At 41.2% G+C, this 21,345-nt stretch overlaps 1 protein-coding gene across 1 annotated transcript in view; it reads left to right on the top strand.

The window, feature by feature from the left end:
- The first annotated feature begins 608 nt into the window (after positions 1-608).
- GAB1 (GRB2 associated binding protein 1) overlaps positions 609-21,345 on the top strand; it is a 188,598-nt gene continuing 167,861 nt past the window's right edge. The window contains 1 exon segment of the mRNA XM_020989841.2: positions 609-949. Within this exon segment, the coding sequence (XP_020845500.1) occupies positions 878-949 (72 nt within the window). The 5' untranslated portion in view covers positions 609-877.

The following is a 21,345-nucleotide window of genomic DNA, read 5'->3' as shown; positions in this document are numbered from 1 at the left end:
TGCGGGTCTCCGCGTCCGGACCGTGGAACTTTGGTGGCTCCCCGGTTCCCAAAGCCCCTGCGCGCCCGTAGGGCGCCCTCCCCGAAGGTCTGGGAAGGAGGAGTACACAGGGAACTGCGGAGACAGGGAAACCCGAGAGGGAGGGTGCTTTTGTGCACGTCTGTGTGTGTGTGAGTGTGTGTATGTGTGTTTGAGTGTGTGTGTGAGTGTGTGCAGTGCAGCCTCTCCAGCAGGGGGTGGAGCGAGTGGGGAGGCCAGGGGCTCGGGCTCCAGGCAGAGTCTCCGGGAGACGCTAGTCACGCAGGGGCGGCTGCCCAGCGCGGGGCGCGCCAGGGGGCTGCGGCTGCAGGCGGGCCGGCCGGCGGGGAGCCAGCTCGAGGTTGGGCTCCGGCTCGCTGCTCCCCGCGCGTCCCCCGCGCTCGGGCAGCGGGACGGGCTCGGCTGCTGGGCGGCGGCGGCGGCCGAGGCGCGGGAGGGGCGGACTCCGTCGGAGCCTCCTTTCATGTCTGTGTGAGCCGGGAGTAGAGACAGGGGCGGGGGGCGGGGAAGGGAGAGGGAAAGAGGAGGGAGGGAGGGAGCCAGAGAAAGAGAGCAGAGCCCAGGAGGGGGAGTGTGCTCCCCGGCCAGCCCCGGCTCATTCCAGAGCCGCTCCTCTCCGCATCTGCTGGGGAGCCCGCAGAGGCGCCCTCCTCTCCGTCTCTCCTCCCGCCCGCCTGCCCTTCCTCCCGGGCCGTCCGAGGAGGCCGGAGCGGCCGTAGGGCGTGCGAGGGTCCGGCCCGCCTGGGCTGCTGCTGCTGCTGGCCGCCCCCCGCCTCCCCCACCCTCGCAAGACTCAGCGGCGGCGACGGCGGCGGAGCCCGGGAGACACTCGCTCACCATGAGCGGAGGCGAAGTGGTTTGCTCGGGATGGCTCCGAAAATCCCCCCCGGAGAAGAAGTTGAAGCGTTACGTAAGTACGACGCGGGCGCTCTACCTGGAGCGGGCTTCGCACCTCGGCCCTAGCTGCCCCGGGCCGGCCGGCCGTCGGGCGGGCCGGCGCTCTGCTTCTGCTCTACCTCCTCCCTTCTCCCTCGCTGTCTTCCTCCCGGGCCCCCTGGGGGCAGGGTCGGCCGCCGACGGTGCGTGCATTTGTGTGCGCCCTGGGATTTGTCTTAAAATTAGATCCCAAGCTCGGCCGCTTCTGTTTCTTTCCCACCCTCACCCAGCCCCCTCTCCCTTTTCTCTGGCCAGACACACTCACACACATTCAGAAATTCACATACACACTCACACTCAAACGCACACACACACACACACACACACACACACGCACACGGACGTGAGACTTTCTCCAGCAACTTTCCTCCCTCCTACTCCTCCCCTCCTCTCTTGAAGACTACGTCATTTACGGGTTAAAGCCCTAAGACCCAAAAAGCCTTAAGACCCAGACCCGGGAGTTCTCTGGGAGGGGAAAAAAAAGGCTGTTAGTGTTTTTATTATCCCTTTTCCAAGGGACGGGGAAGAGAAGCTCTTCTTTAGAATATGCATCTTGAAATCTCATAGTCTGGCTCACACGCATATTATTAGGATGATGATGCCCCCCCCCCGCCCCTTTACAGCAAAAAGGATTTGGAATTCACTGTGGATTCTCCCCTACCCCCTCCCGCTCCTTGCTTTTCCTCTGTTTCTGTCTCCCCTCTTCTTTTTTTCTGCTGGATTCTTCTCTTCCCCCCCCCCCCCGCCACACCCCTCCCTGCTCTTGGGGACTGGAGGGGGGAAGGAGGGAGGATGGGGAATCTTAGGGGGTTAGGATCCAAGAATTGCATTTTAGGCGTACAAGGGACTGATTTATTTCCGTAGGACCCTTCGTTTGCTGAACAGAAATTCAGGATCGAGGTGACATTGGAGTTTGGGGTTTTTTTGTTTGTTTGTTTTTGTTTATGCAAGGAAATCGATGGTGGTTTGCTGAGAGACCGATTGATTAATTTCCTCTCCCGAGAAAGGGCTGGTGTTGAGGGCGCCTCCGATGCGCTGTCAAGTCACGTAGGAGAGGGACTGCTGATGTCAGAAGCGAGATCACCGAAGGGCTTCTTTCCCTGGGCACCAGAGTCGATTAAAAACAGTATCCATGTAATTGATACTAGGGGCTGTTTCTTCACGGAACCTTTAGAGCTGTTGGAAAAACAATTCCTTGAAAGAACCAGCTTGACTTAAGTGGAGATTTGCGTCCTACTCAGGGAGTTCCAGGATCCTGCTTCCTGGAGCCTTTTTTTTTAAAACTGATTGATGTCTTTACCACTGCTTCCTGAAAAGGAAAGGGATGACACTTTTGTCTTGGCTACAGGCTTTTCTTGCAAAAATGTTTCCATACATTTTTACTGGTCCTCAGAGATCAGAACTTTTCGTGTTGGGCACCTGTGCCTCTTGTAGATGTTTATCTTTTTTATGATTAAAGGATAGGATTTCAGCTAAAGTTACTGTTTACTTGATGCAGAATGGTCAGGCTGCAGTCCAGCTCAACATCTCCAAGGTCTCATCAGTGAGTTTCTGGTTTATTTTTTTTCCAGAATTGTATTTATCAATAAAAAATTAATTATGGTTCAAAAAAGACTCTATACCACAAATTCTACCTAATCAACATAGTCTTACTTTTTCCTTCTCCTTGTTTTTGTCTGATTGTCCTATAGAAGAATTTTGCTTTTATCTAAAACTTAGTGAGTTGAGAGGTCATTTTTGTAGGCAATTACAAGGTTTTGTGCTGGGAGGGACCTTAGAGATCCTTTACTTGAGCCTGTCATCAGGCAGACTCTGAATAGCGAATATTAGAGCTCCTATTGAGGTCTTGATTCCAGCCCCACCTCAGAAACATACTGGTTTGTGACTCTGGGCATTTGCTATCCCTCTCTAGACCCTTGGAATCTACTTGCCAGCCACATATTGACTTAGAAAATGACTTGTTAACATTATCCGTAGTGTATTGTAGGGCAGCTAGGTGTCTGGCCTAAAGTCAGTAAGACCTAAGTTCAGATCTGGCCTCTGTTCACTTACTTGCTCTGTAACCCTGGGCAAGTCCTTTAACTTTAACCCTGTTTGCCTCAGTTTCCTTATCTGTAGAATGAGCTGGAGAAGGAAATTGCAAACAATTTCAGTGTCTCTGCCAAGAAAACCCCAAATGGGTTCACAAAGAGTCAGAACAAGACTGAAAGTGACTCAACAAAATATTGTATTGTATTTTTATTTATTTTTAAAAATATTTCCCAGTTATGGTTTAATCTGGTTTGCAAACACTAGGCAGCCACATGCCTCCCGTTTGACACCTCTGCCCTAGACTACCTTTTAAGCCTGTAAATTGCAGAAAAGTTGCTGACCTGAATTGGTAGAGGGAGTTTGCTCTACCAGTGGAATTTCAGGTCCACGCCCTATCCACTCCCTTTTACAGATGGGGAAACTGAGGCCTGGAGGGTGACTCAGGTAGTAAGTTCCAGAGATAGGAAGGTAGTATAAAAAACATCCCACATAAAGGGTAGCTGTGGCCTGACTTTCTTAAACAGTTTGGATGAAAGACGGGGATTCATGGAAACAGTTACTGCCTATAAGTGTTTAAATCACTGCTTTGCTTGTCTGGTTAACATGTGTGGCCATCTTGAAATGAGCATTATACTAGCTAGGCTCCCTTGAGGCCAGAATGCATAGTAGAGAATAAATGGTTCTACTCTCCAGGGGGTTAGGAGTCTAATACATTATGAACCAAGGGAAAAATTTGCAGCCTTAACATGTATGCAGCCTTGTATTTGCAGGCCTTTGTGTTAATTCATTCAAATGTGCTGAAAATAATCCCATGAAATAGGACGAATTTTGTTTTGTTTTTGTCTGGACCTATGATTTCATCAGCAGAGGAAACTTCTAGTATGGAAACTTTCTTGTCTATAACTTATAATGTTAGAAAATTGCCTGGGAGCCCTGAGAGAAGTGAAGTGACTTGGCTATCCTCATTAGGCTAATATTCATTAGAATCAGCACTTGAACTAGGGTCTTCCGGTCTCCATTGCTGGCGTTCCAAAAGGAAGAGAGGGAAAGAGAGGGACAGTATTCCATGCAGAGAAAGAGATGGGAAATGGGGTGATCTGTGTGAGGACCAGCAGGAAGGCCAGTTTCTTTGGACTGTAGAATTTGTGAAGGAGTGGAGTCTGTGAAGAAAACATTTATTAAGCACTGTTTATCAGTGTGCCAGGTATTGTGCTAAGTGCTTGGGGTGCAAAGGCAAGACAGATGCTTCCTGTTCTCTAGGTCTGGGAGCTCACAGTCTAGTGGGGGATAAGCCTAGAAGGTAGACTGGGTTGACGGGCTTTAAATGCAGAACAGAGAAGTTTATATTTGATTTAGAGGTAATAGGTGGCCTCTGAAATTTGAGGAAGGGAGTGGCATGGTCAGACTTGTGCTTTAGGAATGCCACTATGGAGACTGAGGACAATGAATTCTAGAGCGAGGGGAGACTTGAAGAAGGGGGTCTCATTAGGAGCCTATTTGCAATAGCCTAGGTACAGGGGCTGAGAGTCCAAACTAGGGTGGTGGCAAAGTGAGTGGAGAGAAGAGGTTAGCAGCGGTAGATGCTGTGGGGTCAAATCCCCAACACTTGGCAATTGATTAGAAGTGTGGAGTGAGGGAGAGTGGCTTTCTTCTTTGTTCTCATATACTGTGAATGTCTTGTAGTCTTACTAGTTTGTGATGTCCTTGCAGATAAGAGTTGTCTTTTTTTTGTTTTTTGTTTTAAATCACAGTATGTTTGTTGGAGGGGAAAGGGGGTTGAATTGGTGTTCTTTGGCAAGTGATTTATCAAACAAGAACTTGACTCACATCTTCTGACTCACATCTTGCTATTGACACCGCATTATGTTGCCTCTATAGCAGTTGAGTATGTCAAGGCAAATTCTGAAAGACCACATGCACATGAAAATAGGAAAGGAATGGCTTCGATCCAATAAGTAATCATAATAATTGACATTTACATAGTGCTGAGGCAGCTAGTGGTGCAGTAGATAGAGTGCTGGACCTAAAGTCTGGAAGACCCAAGTTCAAATCTAACCTCAGATACTTCCTTGATGTGATCCTGGGTAAGTCACTTAACTTCTGCTTGCCTCAGTTTCCTCAGCTGTAAAATAGGGATAATAACAGCACCTTCCTACCAGGTGAGGATCAAATGAGATAATTGTTAAAAGCACTTCTCACAATGCCTGACACATAGTAGGTGCTTAATAAATGTTTATTCTGTTCCCCTTTTAAAGTTTGCAAGGTACTTTGCATTTATTATCGAATTTGAATCTCAAGACAAATCTGAGTTAAACACAACAGATAACAAGCCTTATTTTACAGATAAAGGTCATCAAATGCAAGGCCAGCCCAGTATCCATGATGCTGTGATGCCTCCAGTGTTTCTTGAATGTAGAACTTCAGACTTTGGTTGTAGAATGAAATAGAATAGAGGTTCCTTGTCCTCAAGCAGATTACAGTTTTAGACAAGAGAGAGAAATTGCTGGATATAGTGAAATATAACACAAGTCAGTATATATTTAAGCCAGTGTGATTTGTACACACCAGAATTCAATTCAACATTTATTTTTGAAGTTTGTATTATGTTCGAGGTAATATAGCCTTTTCTTTTCAGGTTTCTTTTTGTATTCCTTCCCTCTTTACACACACACACACACACACACACACACACACACACACACACACAGTCTTTCTGCTTAGCACACTGTTAGTGAGACCTGGTCTTAACGTTCCAACAAGTGGCAGCTGTCCTTAGTCACATAGCTGTACTACCATCTTAATCTCAGAGACCCCAGATTTGAGTCTTACAACTAGAAGGGAAAGAGAGCTTGGTGTTGACTGAAGTATTTGGTCAAAGGCTTCACCTAGGAGGAACAGTTGTATGTTGAGGCTGGGGAGGGATGCCAAGGAGACAGATAGGGCAATGAAGGTTGGAGACACTAATCAAGGAGGTCTTATGACAATGTGATATAATAGAATGAGCATTGGACTTTGGAGACCCTTGGATTTCATTTCCAGCTCTCTCACACTTTGGTTCTAACCTTGGTTGGGCTAATTACTTTGCTTTTCTGGGCCTCATTTTCCTCATTTGTAACATGGGGATAATTAATATTTATGGGGCAGCTGGGTTCCACAGTGGACAGAGTACTGGGCTTACAATCAGGAAGATTCATTTTCCTGAGTTTGAATCTAAGCTGTGTGACCCTGGGCAAGTCACTTAACCTTGTTTGCCTCAGTTTCGTCATCTGTTAAATGAGTTGGAAAAGGAAATGGCAAACCTGCTTCAGTATCTCTGCCAAGATAACTCCAAATGGGGTCAAGAAGCAGCTGAATAACAACAGTACTTGCATTCCCTACCTAATCAGATCTCTGAGGGGAAAGTACTTTGTCAACCTTAATGGTCAATTGAAATGTCATTTACCCTTAAGAAAAAACCTACATAAAAAATTGGGGGAGCGAAATGATATTAACTAGGAATTGAGGGAGATGGGTGGATAAGGAGCTGGACTGTGACGTGGGTTATGATTAAGTGTGGAGGAACTCCCAGTGTGGCAGGGACTTGATTGAGGTATATAGAGGGTGAAGGCTAAATGACTTGTCTAGAGCTAATAGGTATGAGAGTGGGTATTCAATCTAAACTGAAGTCATCTTGATGAGGGAGGCAGGCAGTATGGAAGCGTAATAGAATGTTAGTCAGGAGGACTTGGGTTCAAATCAGGCTTCAGGCACGTGGTAACTGTGTGACCCCGGGAAAGTCACCTCGGTTTTCTTTTCTATAAAATGGGGATAATACTAGTACTTCACCCAATTTTTCCTACTACTCCTGTTACTTCTGATGATGATGGCTAGCCTTTATGTAGCAGTTAGCAAGCTTTAGACATGTCGTCTGATTTGATCTTCGCAAGTTTTGAGGATCGAATGAGATAGCATACGTCAAACATTCTGCAGACCTTAAAGTGCTACGTAAATGCTGGCTATTATTATCCACTCTGCCCCACGTCCCCAGCTGAAATCTGGCCTTACTGACATGCCATAGCTTTCGTGTTGGTTGTAGAAGGTTCTATCAGGTTATTTCTCTTTTGATCTTGGTGTTGGTCAGTCAGGATGGCACCTAGTGAAGAGCTCTCTGCACTCCAAAGCTGTGTTCAATCCTCCTCCCCCACCACCTTCCGAGCCTCAGTTGCCTTATGTGTAAAATGAAAGGGTAGGACTAATTGGTATTTAAGATCCCTTCCTTCTCCAAACCCATGTTTCAATTCAGTAAGTATTTATTAAATTAATTTGAAGTGCAAGAAGTTGTGCTTAAGTGTCTAGAATTCAAAGACAAAGAAATCATCCTGCCCTTGGAGTTGACATTCTACTGGGGGTGAGAGGATGATACCCATATGCAGAGAAACAAATACAGTTTTTACAAGAGGACTTGAGCACTAGTGATTGGGAGAATCAGTAACTTTAATGACATTTTAAAAAAAAGGTGTTTTCCTCACTTACTCAAGTTCCTCTTAAGTTGATTTTTCTTTTAATTAAAGAGAGTGATATTAAATATAGTGAGAAGTTTCTTTGTATTGAGCAGAGATCTCCTTCCCCATCCTTTCATTCCTTTGGTTTTGTCTTTTTTTTTTAAATTCCTTTGTTTGCCCAAGGGTCAAAGTCTTTTCTCATTTGCCCCATTCTTGGCTTTTCTAAAAAATAAAAATCTACTCTTTAACATCTCCATTTCTCCTTTACCATGTTATTATTTTCTGACTATGTTGAATATTAAACCTTTTTTTGTTTGTAATCTTTCTTCCGGTGATAGTCATGCACAGATTAGCTTCACCAGGGGTTCCATGGAATGAAACCACAGTGAGGGTCCTTCATAAAACTTTCCTGTTATTCTCAGACAAATCAACAGAACCCTCTTCCTTTATGATGCTATGTAAAAAGGCTTTTATTATAGAATTTTAAAAGTTAAAAGGCATATGTGTTGGGGGGATTCTAAAAAACATCTCCAAACCTCTCATTTTACAGGTGAGGAAAGTGAGGCCCCAAGAGGGTCAGAGGATATCAGAGGATCTGGATTTTAATCTCTGCCCATTTTCTGTTTCTGTGGCCAAATATCTCAAAGTAACTTGATTTTTCCTCTGCTTCAGTTTCCTCATCTGTGAACTGAGACAGTTGAACTCAATGGACACTAAAGTCTCAGTTTCAGCCCTAAATCTATGATTCTTTGTGATTTGCTTGACTTAAGCTTTATCAGAGACAGAATCAAACCTAGGTCCCCTGACACCAAATGAAGTGAGTTTTCTGGTATAACCCACTTGCACCCTTTTCATCATGTAATTCTGTTTGAGAGTGTGCATGATGTTTTGAACAGGTCTTTAAATTCTAGATGACGTAATATGTAAGACTGAAATTCAGTGTTTGGTCTTGCCCCAGATGGGTACCCTTTCCACCTCTAGAGGAGTCCTTCTGTATACCTTGCTTTAAGCCCAGACACCAGGTTTAGGCTCCTTCCTTGTACCAACTGTCAGCCCTTTGGCAGGTGTGTGCTCACAGAGGGGGAATTCACTTCTGGCTCCAGAGCCCAGCAACCTGCTCACTGACAGTTGGCCCAAGAATGGGGTCTTAGCCACTTCTTGGGGTTTATATTGGGCACCCAGCTTGGGTTCTGTCTGCAGAGCAGCTGTCAAATTTGTCTGAGCCCAGGGAGTATGCCTGAAAACAGAAATATCCTGGTGGGGGTGCCGGGGCACATGTCTGACACCTGGTGCCTGACCACATACCAGCCCTGTATAGGTTTAAGAAGTATTCTTGGATTCCCACTGTATTTTCTGTTTTTTTGAAGCCCCTGGTTGGGATGCCAGTGAGGGGTGTCTGGCAGCTCCACTTTTCTCTCTTCCCTCATGAGCTTCACATTTGATTTTGCCATTAGCAGTCAAGAGATTCTTTAACCCTTGGTTGTAATCAATGGGAGTAATATAAGTGAATTAGTAATTAAAAAGTACTATTTTAAGACTCACCCAGTGATAAGTCAAAGCCCCTGGAAGGGTCCTTAGAAAAGAAAACATCCACCCTGAGCTCGTTTTACTATCGAGGAAACTGAAACCGTCAGAAAGCAGTCCTTGTTAATTTATATTAGTATCACAGTTATCCCATTTCTTCTTTACTTTTCAGTGGCTGTCTGGTTCTATAGATTAAATGCTGAAATTGGGATCAGGAAAATGTGGATTTGAATCTAGTCCCTGAGACTTATCAGCTATGTGATTTGGGGCAAGTCACTTAACCTGTAAGTTTCAACTTCCCTGTTTGTACGGTGGGCATGGTGATAATTGCCCAATGGTATGATAATTGAGATACAAGAGGTAAAATATGTGAAGATGGTACAGTGCCCGAATCAGGAAGATCTGAATTCACATCCTGCCTCAGACGCTTTCTAGTTGTGTGACCATCGTCACTTAACCTCTGTTTGCTTCAGTGTTCTCATCTGTAAAATGCGGATGATAATAATAGCACCTACCTCCCAGGATTGTTGTGAGGATCAGATAAATAAGATAATAATTGTGAAGTGCTTAGTACAGTGCCTGGAACATAGAAAGTACTATATACATGTTAGCTATTACTATTATTATTAAAGAGCTTTGCAGATTTTAAAGCCTTATATAACTGTAAGACTTTTTTTTTTGGAACAAACTATATTCTGGGTCCTGAGGTTAAGGATAAGTTACTCAAAATCTCATGTAAAATTTGCCAAATCCCCACATCTGAAAGCTGGCATCTTGGAAATCATGGACTAGCTTTTGGAAGCTTTTTGAGTTTGGTGTGGTATTTGTATAATGGCGCTGTTGTTTTAGTAATTTTTCTTGTAAAGGCTACTTTTCGCCAATGAAAATACCACCTCGATAATGCAAGTTATTTTTAGTCTTCATCAATTAGGTTGATTCTGAACATTTGTTTGGTTTTGGGTGGTTGTGTTTGTTGAGTATTGAAACTAGTAATTAAACTTATAGCATTTTAATTCGATGAAATTCTTGGAAACTCCTGACTCTCAGTGGCTGCTCCAATAGCTATTACAATCATACTTGGGTAATAGAGCTGACAGCCAACTGATGTTTTCAGTGGGTGTTTTGCCACAAGAGGTTTCTAGAATGGACACTTAAAGAATAAACCAACCTAAAATATTTTTTTAAAGCTGAAATGATAAAAAAAAAAACCCAAACAGACCAATTCTTGGTCTATATTGAAATTCACTACATAGACAATAGTAATGCACATTTATACACTGCTTGGTTTACAGGGCAAAAAAAAAGTTTTACTTTTACCACAGAGACACCATGAGGTATAAGGGGTATTATTATTCCCATTTTACAGATGAGAAAACTGAAGCTCAAAGGTGAATCGACTTGTCCCAAGTATTTATGGAGCACATATCCCATAGGGCACTATGCTAATAGGTCCTGGAGATATAAAGATTAAAGATCCAGACAGACTTGGCTTAATGGATAGAGAGGACCAGCTTCAAAGTAGGGAAGACCTGGGTTTTGCCTTAGATGAGTGCTAATTCTGTGACCTTGGCCAAGTTATTTAATCTTTCAGTATTCTCCCCCCACCCCTCCCCCCTCTCCCTCCAACTGTCTAGACTGAAAATTAACAGATGAATTGACCTCTGTCAGTATCTCATTTTGTCCTCACTGCCATCCTGGGAGGTAGGTTCCTATTATTATCCCTACTTTATAGATGGGAAAACTGAGAAAAATAGAGGTTAAGGGATTAGCTCAGGGTCACACACCTAGAAGTGGCTGGATTTAAATCCAGGTTTTTCTTACTCCAGCTCCGACACTGTATCCACTGATTTCACTTTATTTCTTATGAAGACATTAAATTCTTGCCTTGGAATCCAATTAGGAGGGCAGGTAGGTGGCGCTGTGGGTAGAGAATTAGGCCTGAAGTCAGGAAGACCTGAGTTCAAATCCAAATCCGGACTCAGACACTCTGTGTGTGTGTGTGTGTGTGTGTGTGTGTGTGTGAGAGAGAGAGAGAGAGAGAGAGAGACCTTGGGCAAGTCATTTCACACTGTTTGCTTCCGTTTCCTCATCTGTAAAATGAGCAGGAAAAGGAAATGTCAACCCACTCCAATGTCTTTGTCAAGAAAACCCCAAATGGAGCCACAAAGAGTTGGACATGACTGAACAACAAATCTAGTTAGGTAGATGAGGCATAAATTCATGAAAATTTAAGTAATACAGGAATTAAATATTAGTTGGAGGCAGCAGTACAAGAGATTTTACAAGGCAGTGCATAATCAATTGTCAAATAAGTGGGACAAAAATAACTGTTCTGAGAGTACAGAAGAGGGACTTTACCTCCTTGCTATTCATCCTTCCACATCCTGTTTTCCATGGGTGTCCACCATGACTTTGTTGTACTCTATCACCTTTCCTGCCTCTTAGAACTCAGCTTCTTTCAAGGCATGTACTGCTTTTTACAGGAAGCCTTCTCAGATCCTTTCTAGTTGTTAGTGCTTTCTCCTTTCTGAAATAATCGTGCTTACACTTAAATGTCTGTGGCCCTCAACCCCTAGAAGAATGCAACTTCCTTGAGGACAGTAATCGATTGGAAAAAAAAAACATGCATAGGATTGGATGGGATGGAGTTACTTGAGGCTGGGCTAGGCTCCTTCAGGGAGCGATTTTGGTGGGGATGATCAGGATGGAGAATAATAGTAGCATTACAGAAATAGTGGGAAGAGGGGCAGCTATGTGGTGCAGTGGATAGAGCACCGGCCCTAGATTTAGGAGTTCAAATCCAGTCTCAGACACATAACACTTACTTGCTGTGTGACGCTGGGCAAATCACTTAACCTCATTGCCTAGCCAAAAAAAAAAAAGTTTGGGGCAGCTAGGTGGCACAGTGGATAGAGCACTGGCCTGGGATTCAGGAGGACTAGAGTTCAAATCCAGCCTGAGATACATAACACTTACTAGCTGTGTGACCCTGGGCAAGTCACTTAACCCCATTGCCTAGCCAAAAAAAAAAAGAAAGAAAGAAAAAGAAAAAAGAAATCATGGGTAAACCATCGAATTTGGATGTGGAAGACTACTGTTCAGTTTCCTAGCTCCAAGTCTGGGTTAACTTTTGGCAATTCATTTAACCTCATTTTCTTCGTCTGTAAAATATAGGCAAGGCAGAGGGAATTTTCTCTCTGGCTGGTTTCCAAGGTTTCTTCTCACTCTAAATCTTGTAATCCTGTGAAATTAGGAGAATCAGGAAGAAGGATGGGAGTCATTAATTTTTTTAGATAATCCTGTGAAATTAGGAGAATCAGGAAGAATGATGGGAGTCATTTTTTTTTTAGATATGTTGAATTTGAAGGTGATGCTGAATAGACAGTTGCAACTATGGGACTGGTGTTGGATTAGTAAAATCCATTTTCATTCTCATGGTCATGTAGTATTTTAGAACCTGTTTCTTTTTTTTTTTTTGGTTCTTTTTCCATACTTAGGTTGAACATCAATCACAAGCCTGTCCTGTCAGGAGTTTGTATATGCCCTGACCTCTCACTCCAGGTTGAAAACTTGACACCAAGCAAATTTTCTGTATCAAATTGGGAAGGAATTAAAAAAAGGGCAAACAAGCAAAAACAAAATAAACCTTGTTTGGTCACCTGGGCTATGGGAATTCTGAAGGATTTGTGGGGTTTAAGATTTTGCCATGACTGTTTTTTAACCAAATAATTCATTTGGGCAAAGCTGTTGATTGCCAACCGGCAGGGAAAGAGAACAGTGTGTTGTGGAGTCAGAATAAAGAAGGCTCTGATTCGTCGCTTCTGAGTTCAATCCAGGAAGGGCTAGGGCTCGCTGCCCTATGGGGCTGGTATCTTATTCTGGACTTTGGAAGCCATTTTAGCTTGGTTGCAAATGTCATTTAGGGAAGAAATGAGAATACCACTGGTTTGCATTAAGATACTTCCAGCAATTTGATAGAAGGTTTTAAGTCAGTTTCAGCTCTCCTGCTTCACATCCATCAAGTATGGGTCAAATTGTACTTGGTTGTTTGACCTTGGACAGGGTCACATTTCTGTGTGTTTCAAAGTCTTGGCTTAATCCCATCCTTGCAACTAAGTATTTATCCAGCCATCATTTTTATTAACCCTCTACTACTTTTCCCTCTCACTGTACTCATTAAGAAATAGACAATTATACTTACTACTTTTTTTGTTTGTGGGTGGATAAGTAGGACTGACTGGCTCTTCCTTTTGTTAACAGAGATCTTCAGCTAACACAGTAATAGCCTGTTTCTCTCCCTTCAAAATGAAGGGATGAGCTACTAGTTTTTCCTTGAGTATTATATCAATTTTGTATAGACCTGTATTCGTATGTGTTACCTTTAAAGGGGGATTGCTTTACTCTTGACTGTGTATCCTTACCGTGTTGATTTTATATATATATATATATATATTTTTTTAAATATATATATATATATATATTTTTTAAATAAAGATGGTGATAATTCCTAAGCTTTCTTCCAGTTCTAAATAGCCCTATGAAATTATAGAAGTCAGAAGGATGGAAATGAATAGGTTTTGTTTGTTTTTAAAAATATGAGTTTAAGGTGGTGGTAGGAGAAGTAGAATGCTTAGTGATGAGAATATCATACATTTCTTGAAGGTTTGCAAAGCTTTTTATACATACGATCTTATTTAGCAGCCTTAAGTGATAGGAGGATTTAACATAGATGTATATATATGCATACATTCTGCCGTATATCCTAATAGAGTACTAGATGATTTAAAAATTACGAACTCAACTTTACACCAAGCCAAGACCAATTCATCTTTTGTTCAAACATTTTTTATAAATTTAAGTGTAGTTTTGTAGTTTAAATGTAGACCGGTAACCCACAGTGTGTAGATGTCTGTAAAAGCTTACAGCCAGATGTTTGGAAAGGAACTGTGGATCTCCCTTAATTTATCTGGATTTTTTTTCTGTTAGAAGCAGTTTTCTTGTTCAGAGATAGAGAAAAAAATCTGTTGTTTCCAAAATTTAAGACAAAACTCTTGCCGAATGCATACCGTTGTGAGGCTACAGTTTCCACAACAGCTCTTGGCTCCCACCATCCAAAAACAGGAAAAAAAAAAAAGCTAAGACTGTTGCAGTAAACTACATGCTTGGTTGTTATCTCTCTACATTAGTTCTTGAACCCTTCTGATTACAACTTGTAACTGCCAAGCCCTCTCCTGCAGTATTATCTATAACAAAAATTTTCCACGTGGTGTTGGTTAGCAGAGCAGAGCAGGCACACAGTTCAGAAGGAATCTTAAGTCTCAAAGGAATGACACCTCTTGAGAACCGTGAGTTGCTACATGAAAAATAAGGCATTTCTGTTATTCTTTGTTTTCTTTTTTCTAAGTTATTTCTGCTTGGGAAATTCCTTTCTAGCTCTAGAAGTGGGTTTTCTTCCTTCCTCGTGAAGAGTAAAGAGGATGAAGGGCATTGCTTATGTTGTTTGAGTTTTTAACTTTTTTTTTTCTAAATTCATATTTGACCTAGGTGCATCCTGTGTTATGAATTTTTTAAAAATAGCGACTCCAAAGGGGGAAAAAAACAGTCACATTGTTTTATGGATTAAAAACAATATCTTGTAGGGCCAAAGAGTTATTTTCAATGTAAAAACCCTGATCTTTTTGAAAGGGAAGAAAAATACTAAACTTTTATTCTCTTCATTGTTTTGCTTTTCCTTCATTTATTTATTTTCCTTTTCTTCCACTCCTGTAGTTAAAATATTTTAAAACTTTTTTTCTTGATACATTGTCCCTCTTTAAAAAAAAAAACAAACAACAAAAAAACCCTCAGAAAATTCCACTTTCAGTTTCAGGGGGAAATGTGTCAATTCTGGTGTTGAATAGTTCATTTGGATGTTACTGGTTTGAATGGAAGATGTGATTGGGAAGGTTAAAAATATTGAGGTTCAATTTGAGAGGATTATTTCTCTAGCAGATGAAAGTGTGATGGGGTAATCTAATTTGGAGTTTTGGAAGTAAACTAGTCTTTCTTTCCTTTCTTCCTTCTTCTTCCTCCCCTCTTTTTCTCTTTCTTAATTTCTTTCTTTCCTTCTCTTTCTTCCCCCTTCCCTTCTCTAATTCTAACTAATCTATCTTCCTTCCTCCCTCCTTTCCTCTTTCTTTCTTTCTCTCCCTTCCCCCCTTTTTCTCTTCCCTCTTGTATGTACCTAATCACTTACGTGTGGTCTACTCCATTGGAAAGTAAGCTCTTTGAGGGCAGGGACTGCTTTTGCCTTTATTATATCCACAGTTCTTAGGGTAATAAGAGCTTAATAAATGCTTTTTGATGTGATAATTTTCAGGAGGAGAAGGCCAAGATTTTTTCTTTCATGGTTCCCCTTTTTGGCTTTTTTCTTTCCTTTTTAGGATCATAGATCTAGACGTTGAAGGGACCTTAGAAGTCGTCTTTCCAATCCCCTCATTTTCTAGATGAGAAAATTAAGATGCAGGAATTTCAGGCGACTTGTCCAAGGTCACCCAGGCAGTAATAGGAAGAGTAAGAATTTGAACCTCCAGCCCTCTGATGCCAAATGCCAAATCCAGTTCCCTTTCCATTTCACCAGGGTGTCTCTTTCTCTTCCTATGCCGCCTAAGTCAACTGTTGTCGTCAAATAAGGTTTCTTCCACAGCTGCGAAACCCAGACAGAAAACGAGACTCTTTTATTTCTCTGTTGCTTGAGAATATCAGTAATAATCACTATGAGGTTGGAATGCATGCTTCCCACGATGTGAACTCTTTCTTTCCCGAAAGGCAATTTTAAGTTACTACTGTATCAGGAAATGTGGTTGGGCCGCTTTGAGACTCTCGGAGCTCCTCCCTTAAATGACTACCTGATTAAAGAATTAAGTGCCTGCCCTGCTTGGTCAGCGTAAATCCAGGGCACGTTTCCATCCGTGGCTATTGGGGAGAGGAGCAAAGATTAAAGCTTTGGGGGGTGGGGAAAGATGGCCACATTGTGTGGCCATCTGATCAGTGAAAGAGAAATGCTTTCATCTTTTATACTGGAAGAGAAACACTTTGACTTAAATGCCACCTTTGCTGTTTTGAATTCCAGAGGTGTTGTGTAGATCTTGATGAGAAATGATTACCTCATTCTATTTATTAATTGGACCCCCTTCCCTCTGGCAAAATAGTAATTGACCCCCAGTTGTGTAGGAGTCTAGGGGATCAGGTCCAAGGACTATGAAGTGTTAGAGAAAGGGAAAGAGACATAGAAACCTACCAGAATTTAAAACACTTAGGAATATGATTATAAATGGGTGAAAAAGTATGTGTCCTCATGTGTCTATGTGACCGAGGATTGTAAAGAGCAGCCTGGGGTGGTCCATGGGACGCCAAGCTTTGGTTCCAGTTCCATGCCATCAGTAGCTGTGAGACCATAGACAAAGCCACTGAAACTGTCTAAGCCTCAGCTTCCCTTTTGTACCTATAGCTTGAAAATAGATCTGTAGAATCCCTCTCTTAGGGGGTGGATTGATTTTGTGACTAAATGAGATAGAAATGTGTGTTTGCAAACCTTAGAGTGCTAGGTAAATGTGAGTTATGCAGGGTGCTCCCCAAAGTCTTAGTGCTGTCTTAAGCTTGAATAGCATTAAGACTTTCGGGGACTCCTTGTATTGTTATCTAAGCAAAGGAGAAATGAAAATATGACTGTTGTGTTGAGGGTGTTCCCTTTCGTGTCTTTTTTCCTTTGAGGACAGTAGAACTGTGGGTCAAATTCATAAAGATTTTTTTTAGGCTCTGAATAGTTGATAAGCAAGCCAGTAATTCAATTTAATTCAGTTCAACTGGCATTTATTAGTCAGGAGATACAAAAACCAAATCACAAAATAGTCTCTGACCTCTAGAAGCTTACATCCTGTTGATTAATATAAGGGGCTTAATATTAATATAATTAATTAAATTAATATTTATGTAATTAATGTAATTAATATTAGTAGCATAACAGAGGATATCTCTTTTGTCTTTTAAACAGTGGATTGTCAGGTCACCCAGAACAGGGCTTGACAAACTAGGGGCACCAGGTGATGATGACCCCCAGTGATTTTTATATTGCCGGTCCAGTCTTACTGAGACTGTTGAAATGCCTTACATTCTTCCAACCCAAAAGTGCTTCAAGTTTTATTCTGCTTGTAAGTTGGAAAAGAAGTCTCCATAGTATAATAGCACCCAGAGAGGGGCAGTGGTATAATCCTTCACTCTTTACATGAAGTAAATGGAGACTCAGAAAGGAAAATGACTTGCCCAAAGTCACACAGCTAGTTTGTTGGAAGAGCCAGAGCTACAGCAGAAGACCCTAACCTTACATCAGGCAGCTTGCGGAGAGCTTGTAGGGTGCTGGCTCATTAGACATCCTCTGTTCATTTTCATTAGCTACCACATGAATGGTCATTCATTTATTAAATGCCTACTAGGTACCAGGAGAATTTTGCTATATTTTGTAAAATCAGATTTTGCCAATATCAGAACTTAGCAGTATAGGAGACTCCATGTTCTGTGTGAAAATTAGAAAATTAAAAAATGAAAATTAGGAAACTTTTTAATATGGTACACTGTGGGGTTTTCTTTTTCTTTCTTTTCTCTTTATCCCAGTTATTTCCCCTTAACTACTCCCTTGATCTCCTTTGAACCTTCATTTTAAAAAAGAAAAAAAAGTTCAAAGCCAACTGACACAATGACTACACCAGACTGGGCTTACTGTATTCATATACATAGCTCCATCCCCCCCCCTCCGTCTCTCTACTAGGGATATTTAATTACCAGGTCTCCACCATTGAGGTTGTTCCTGTCAATTCATCAGTCAGACTGCCTTTCATTGTTACTTATGTTATTTTCATGATGCTTATTTTTGTCTTGCTTTTGTTTCTTCAGTTTTCGTTCTTAGTGTCTATTGTAACTTTGGACAAATTGTTTAACTTTCTTGGGCCTCAGTTTCCTCATTTGTCAAATGAGGGGGTTGGGCCAGATGACCTCTGACGTCCCTTCCAGCTCTAAATCGATAATATTATGATCCTTTGTGACATCTGACGTTTCTTTGAAGTCCTCCTACTTGTTATTTCTTAAGGTGTGGTAATATTCCATATACCACAATTTGTTCAGCTCTTTGGATGGGAACACTTTTTTTTTCTTGTTTCCACAAAGAGTGTTGCTTTGAATAATTTGTTACAAATGGACTTTTTTTCTGCCCTAACTCTATTTGGCCAGGATTGGAATGGTAGTCCCAAAAGGTCAGAATGGTTAAGAGTCTACATCCATTTATTTTGACAAATGAAACCTTAGGTGATGGCCAGTGGTAACATTACTGCAATGACATTAGGATTTATATAACTAGTGTGTGTGTGTATATATGTGTGTGTGTGTATATATATATATATATATATATATATATATATATATATATATATATATATATATATATATGTATATACCTGGCAGTATGAAACCTCATGATTTTTGTGCTTAAATTCTTTTCCTGAGTAATAGGATGACATTTAAAAGGTATGTATGTGTGTGTGTGTGTGTGTGTGTGTGTGTGTTCACAAGAGAATTGTGAACTTTTTATGATTTTAGATCTTAGATGTATGAATAAACAGCAATTCTCCAGTATGGTGTCATTCAATGCGTTTTTCTCTCCTTTGGCCAGAAAGAATCCTCTACCTGCGCTATTCTGTTCGTAGCCTTAGGTTTCCATAAAAGACATAATTCAGAGACAGAGATGCACTATATTCCTAGTAAGACAAATTTAGTTTTCTGTCTTTGGGAATGCTGAGGACTGAAACACCTGGTGTTATTTACTGGCCAGTCCTGCAAGCAGCTATATTTCAAGGGGTTGTGTTATTGGGGTAGCTTCTCCCAAATGATCTGTTATAATTTAAGTCTCATTACTGGAATACTCATTTTGTCATTTCTAATCCTAGTAAGACTACAACTAGTGTTGTCTCAGGGGATACTGACTCATTTATTCAAGCTTTTTATTACTTCTTGGCTGGAATCTCACCATTCATTGTTTGCAAGCCTTTCAGTTTGTTTACTTTTTAAAAATAAATTACTTCTTAATCAACCCTCTTGCAGGTCCAGCTACTATAACTCTGGTAATAACCACATTTCTAAGATGGCCATATTACATTTATGTTGATGTCTAAGAATTCATTTAGTTGATCTGTATTTTAAAAATAATCAGATCTTTCTTGCCTCTGATCGTTGTCTTGAAAGGGGTTTACACAATGTGTGAACTCTTCTTGTCATAAGGTTTGAGAATTACCTGCTTGGAAGCATCTGGTGTTGAGGAAATTGGAGGAAAGGGAAGGGAATGCCATTGCCTTATGCAGAAAATGAGAGGAGCAGAAACGACTTTGGAAATCATCTCATCCGACCCTTTCATTTTAATAATGAGGAAAGTGAAGCCCAGAAAGGTTGTGACTTTCCAAAAGTCATTGTAGGCCTTAGATTTTTTTAAAATTAAGTTTGGGATTATATAAAATTATCCCCTTTTGCTATATCAGACTGCCTGTAAACTCTTCCCCCTTGGTTCTGTCTTCAAATCTGAGTCTTTGCACAAATGGCCCCCATGTCAGGAATATATTCCCTCTTCTCCTGGTTTCTAGGAAATCCCTGCCTTCAAGGAAAATCTGAGGTCCTCCAAAACTCAGTCCTCTGACTCCAGATCAAACCCTTTTATCATTACTGGCCTACATGGCTTTCCAGTTCTGAGCCCTACGATCCTAATGCATTGATTGTTTTTAAAGGGCAGGGTTTTATTTTCCTGAGATTCCAGAGCCAAGTGAAGGACAGGAAACCCAGGACCTAGAATGGAGTGAGCTTAAGCTTCTTGCCCTCATCGTTGTTTTTAAAATGGGTGTATGCTTTCATCTTAATTGTTCTTTGTGATGGTTGGGTTCTCTAGATAAAGATCACAAGAGTAGTGTTGTAGGTGTCTTCAAAATGGGACCTATTCTGATGGTGTAAGTTAAGCTGGGAGGATTTTTTAAAAGATCCCTAGTTTGTAATGAGGAAATCTCAAACAATTGAGCAAATTCCTTTCTTTTAGAAAAAGAAATGAATATCGCCAAATCAAGGCTTAAAGTTGAAGAGAAGAGATTATTGGGATTCAAGAGGTAGGGATTTAGTGTTGTGCAAGTCACTGTAATAGGTTCTGAGGCTATAATACCCCACCTAGTCAAATAAGTACCAGGTATATGGAAAGGTAATAAATAATTTCAAGATTAAGGGAGTGTTTACTAATAACTGGGAGATTGAGGAGAGCCCTCCTTCAGAAAATGGCACCAGAGAGGTGCCTTGAAGGAAGACAGGGACTTCTCAAGGCCAGGTGAGGAGGGAATACATTTATCCCAAGGCAAGCTGGGAGCCATTGAAGATTTTTGAGGAGGTTGGTTTGGAAGGGGTCATGATATAGCATAGGAGGATAACTTGACATAATCCCAAACTTAATTTTTTAAAAATCCTTTTTATTTTTTATGTTTTATTTATATATATTTATATTTTTATGTTACCATTTTTATATTTATAAAAAAAAACCAGAGCAATGTCTGATTCTTATAACTGTAGTCAGATGTTGAATTTTACCACCTAGGAATATGTTCCCCATAGGCATGAGTTCAGTAATCAGTTTCTTAACTGTTTCTCCTTAATTCACTCTTGCCTTCTTCAACTGTTCAGTTTGGGATTCTTTTTTTCCGTAGGGATATCATGATTAAGTCCTAGTTACCTTTATATGATAGGTATGTAGGCTGGATTAAAATAATAACAAAACAAAGCCTTTCAAATTTTCTTTAAAAGTTAAAGAAATTATTTTATTTGCCAACTTGATACTTCTTCCTTCTCCATCACCTACCCCCCCCCCATTCTGAAGAGGAGTAGATCAGAACTACATCCAAACTATTTCCTGAGACAAAAGCTTCCTTCCCGCTTCATCCTCAAAGTAGAACAATTATGAAGAGGGTGTGACAACCTTTATTTCATTTTTTCTCAAACTCTGACTTCCTTATTCCTATTGGAGCCAAACTGGAAGCACGGAAAGACTAGTAACTTTTACTCCTTGGAACTTTAAATTCCTTTTCTTTTCCTCTCCATCACTTTCTTCTTCCTCACCCCCACTCTTTCCACCAGGTTTCCCATTGAGGAATCCATTGGATTAGATATCTTGAACTCCCTTTTGTACCTTGTGATCTCATGAAATCTTTATATCTGCTATGTAAGTATATAGTATTATTACTGTCATTATACAGAGTATCCTTACCACACCCTGTCATTGCTATAA

Source organism: Phascolarctos cinereus, unplaced genomic scaffold (assembly GCF_003287225.1).
Source record: "Phascolarctos cinereus isolate Bilbo 61053 unplaced genomic scaffold, phaCin_HiC Scaffold_9;HRSCAF=440, whole genome shotgun sequence".
NCBI classification, from domain to species: Eukaryota; Metazoa; Chordata; class Mammalia; order Diprotodontia; family Phascolarctidae; genus Phascolarctos; species Phascolarctos cinereus.
Note: the sequence above shows the minus strand (reverse complement) of the source record. Positions and strands in the feature narration are given on the sequence as shown.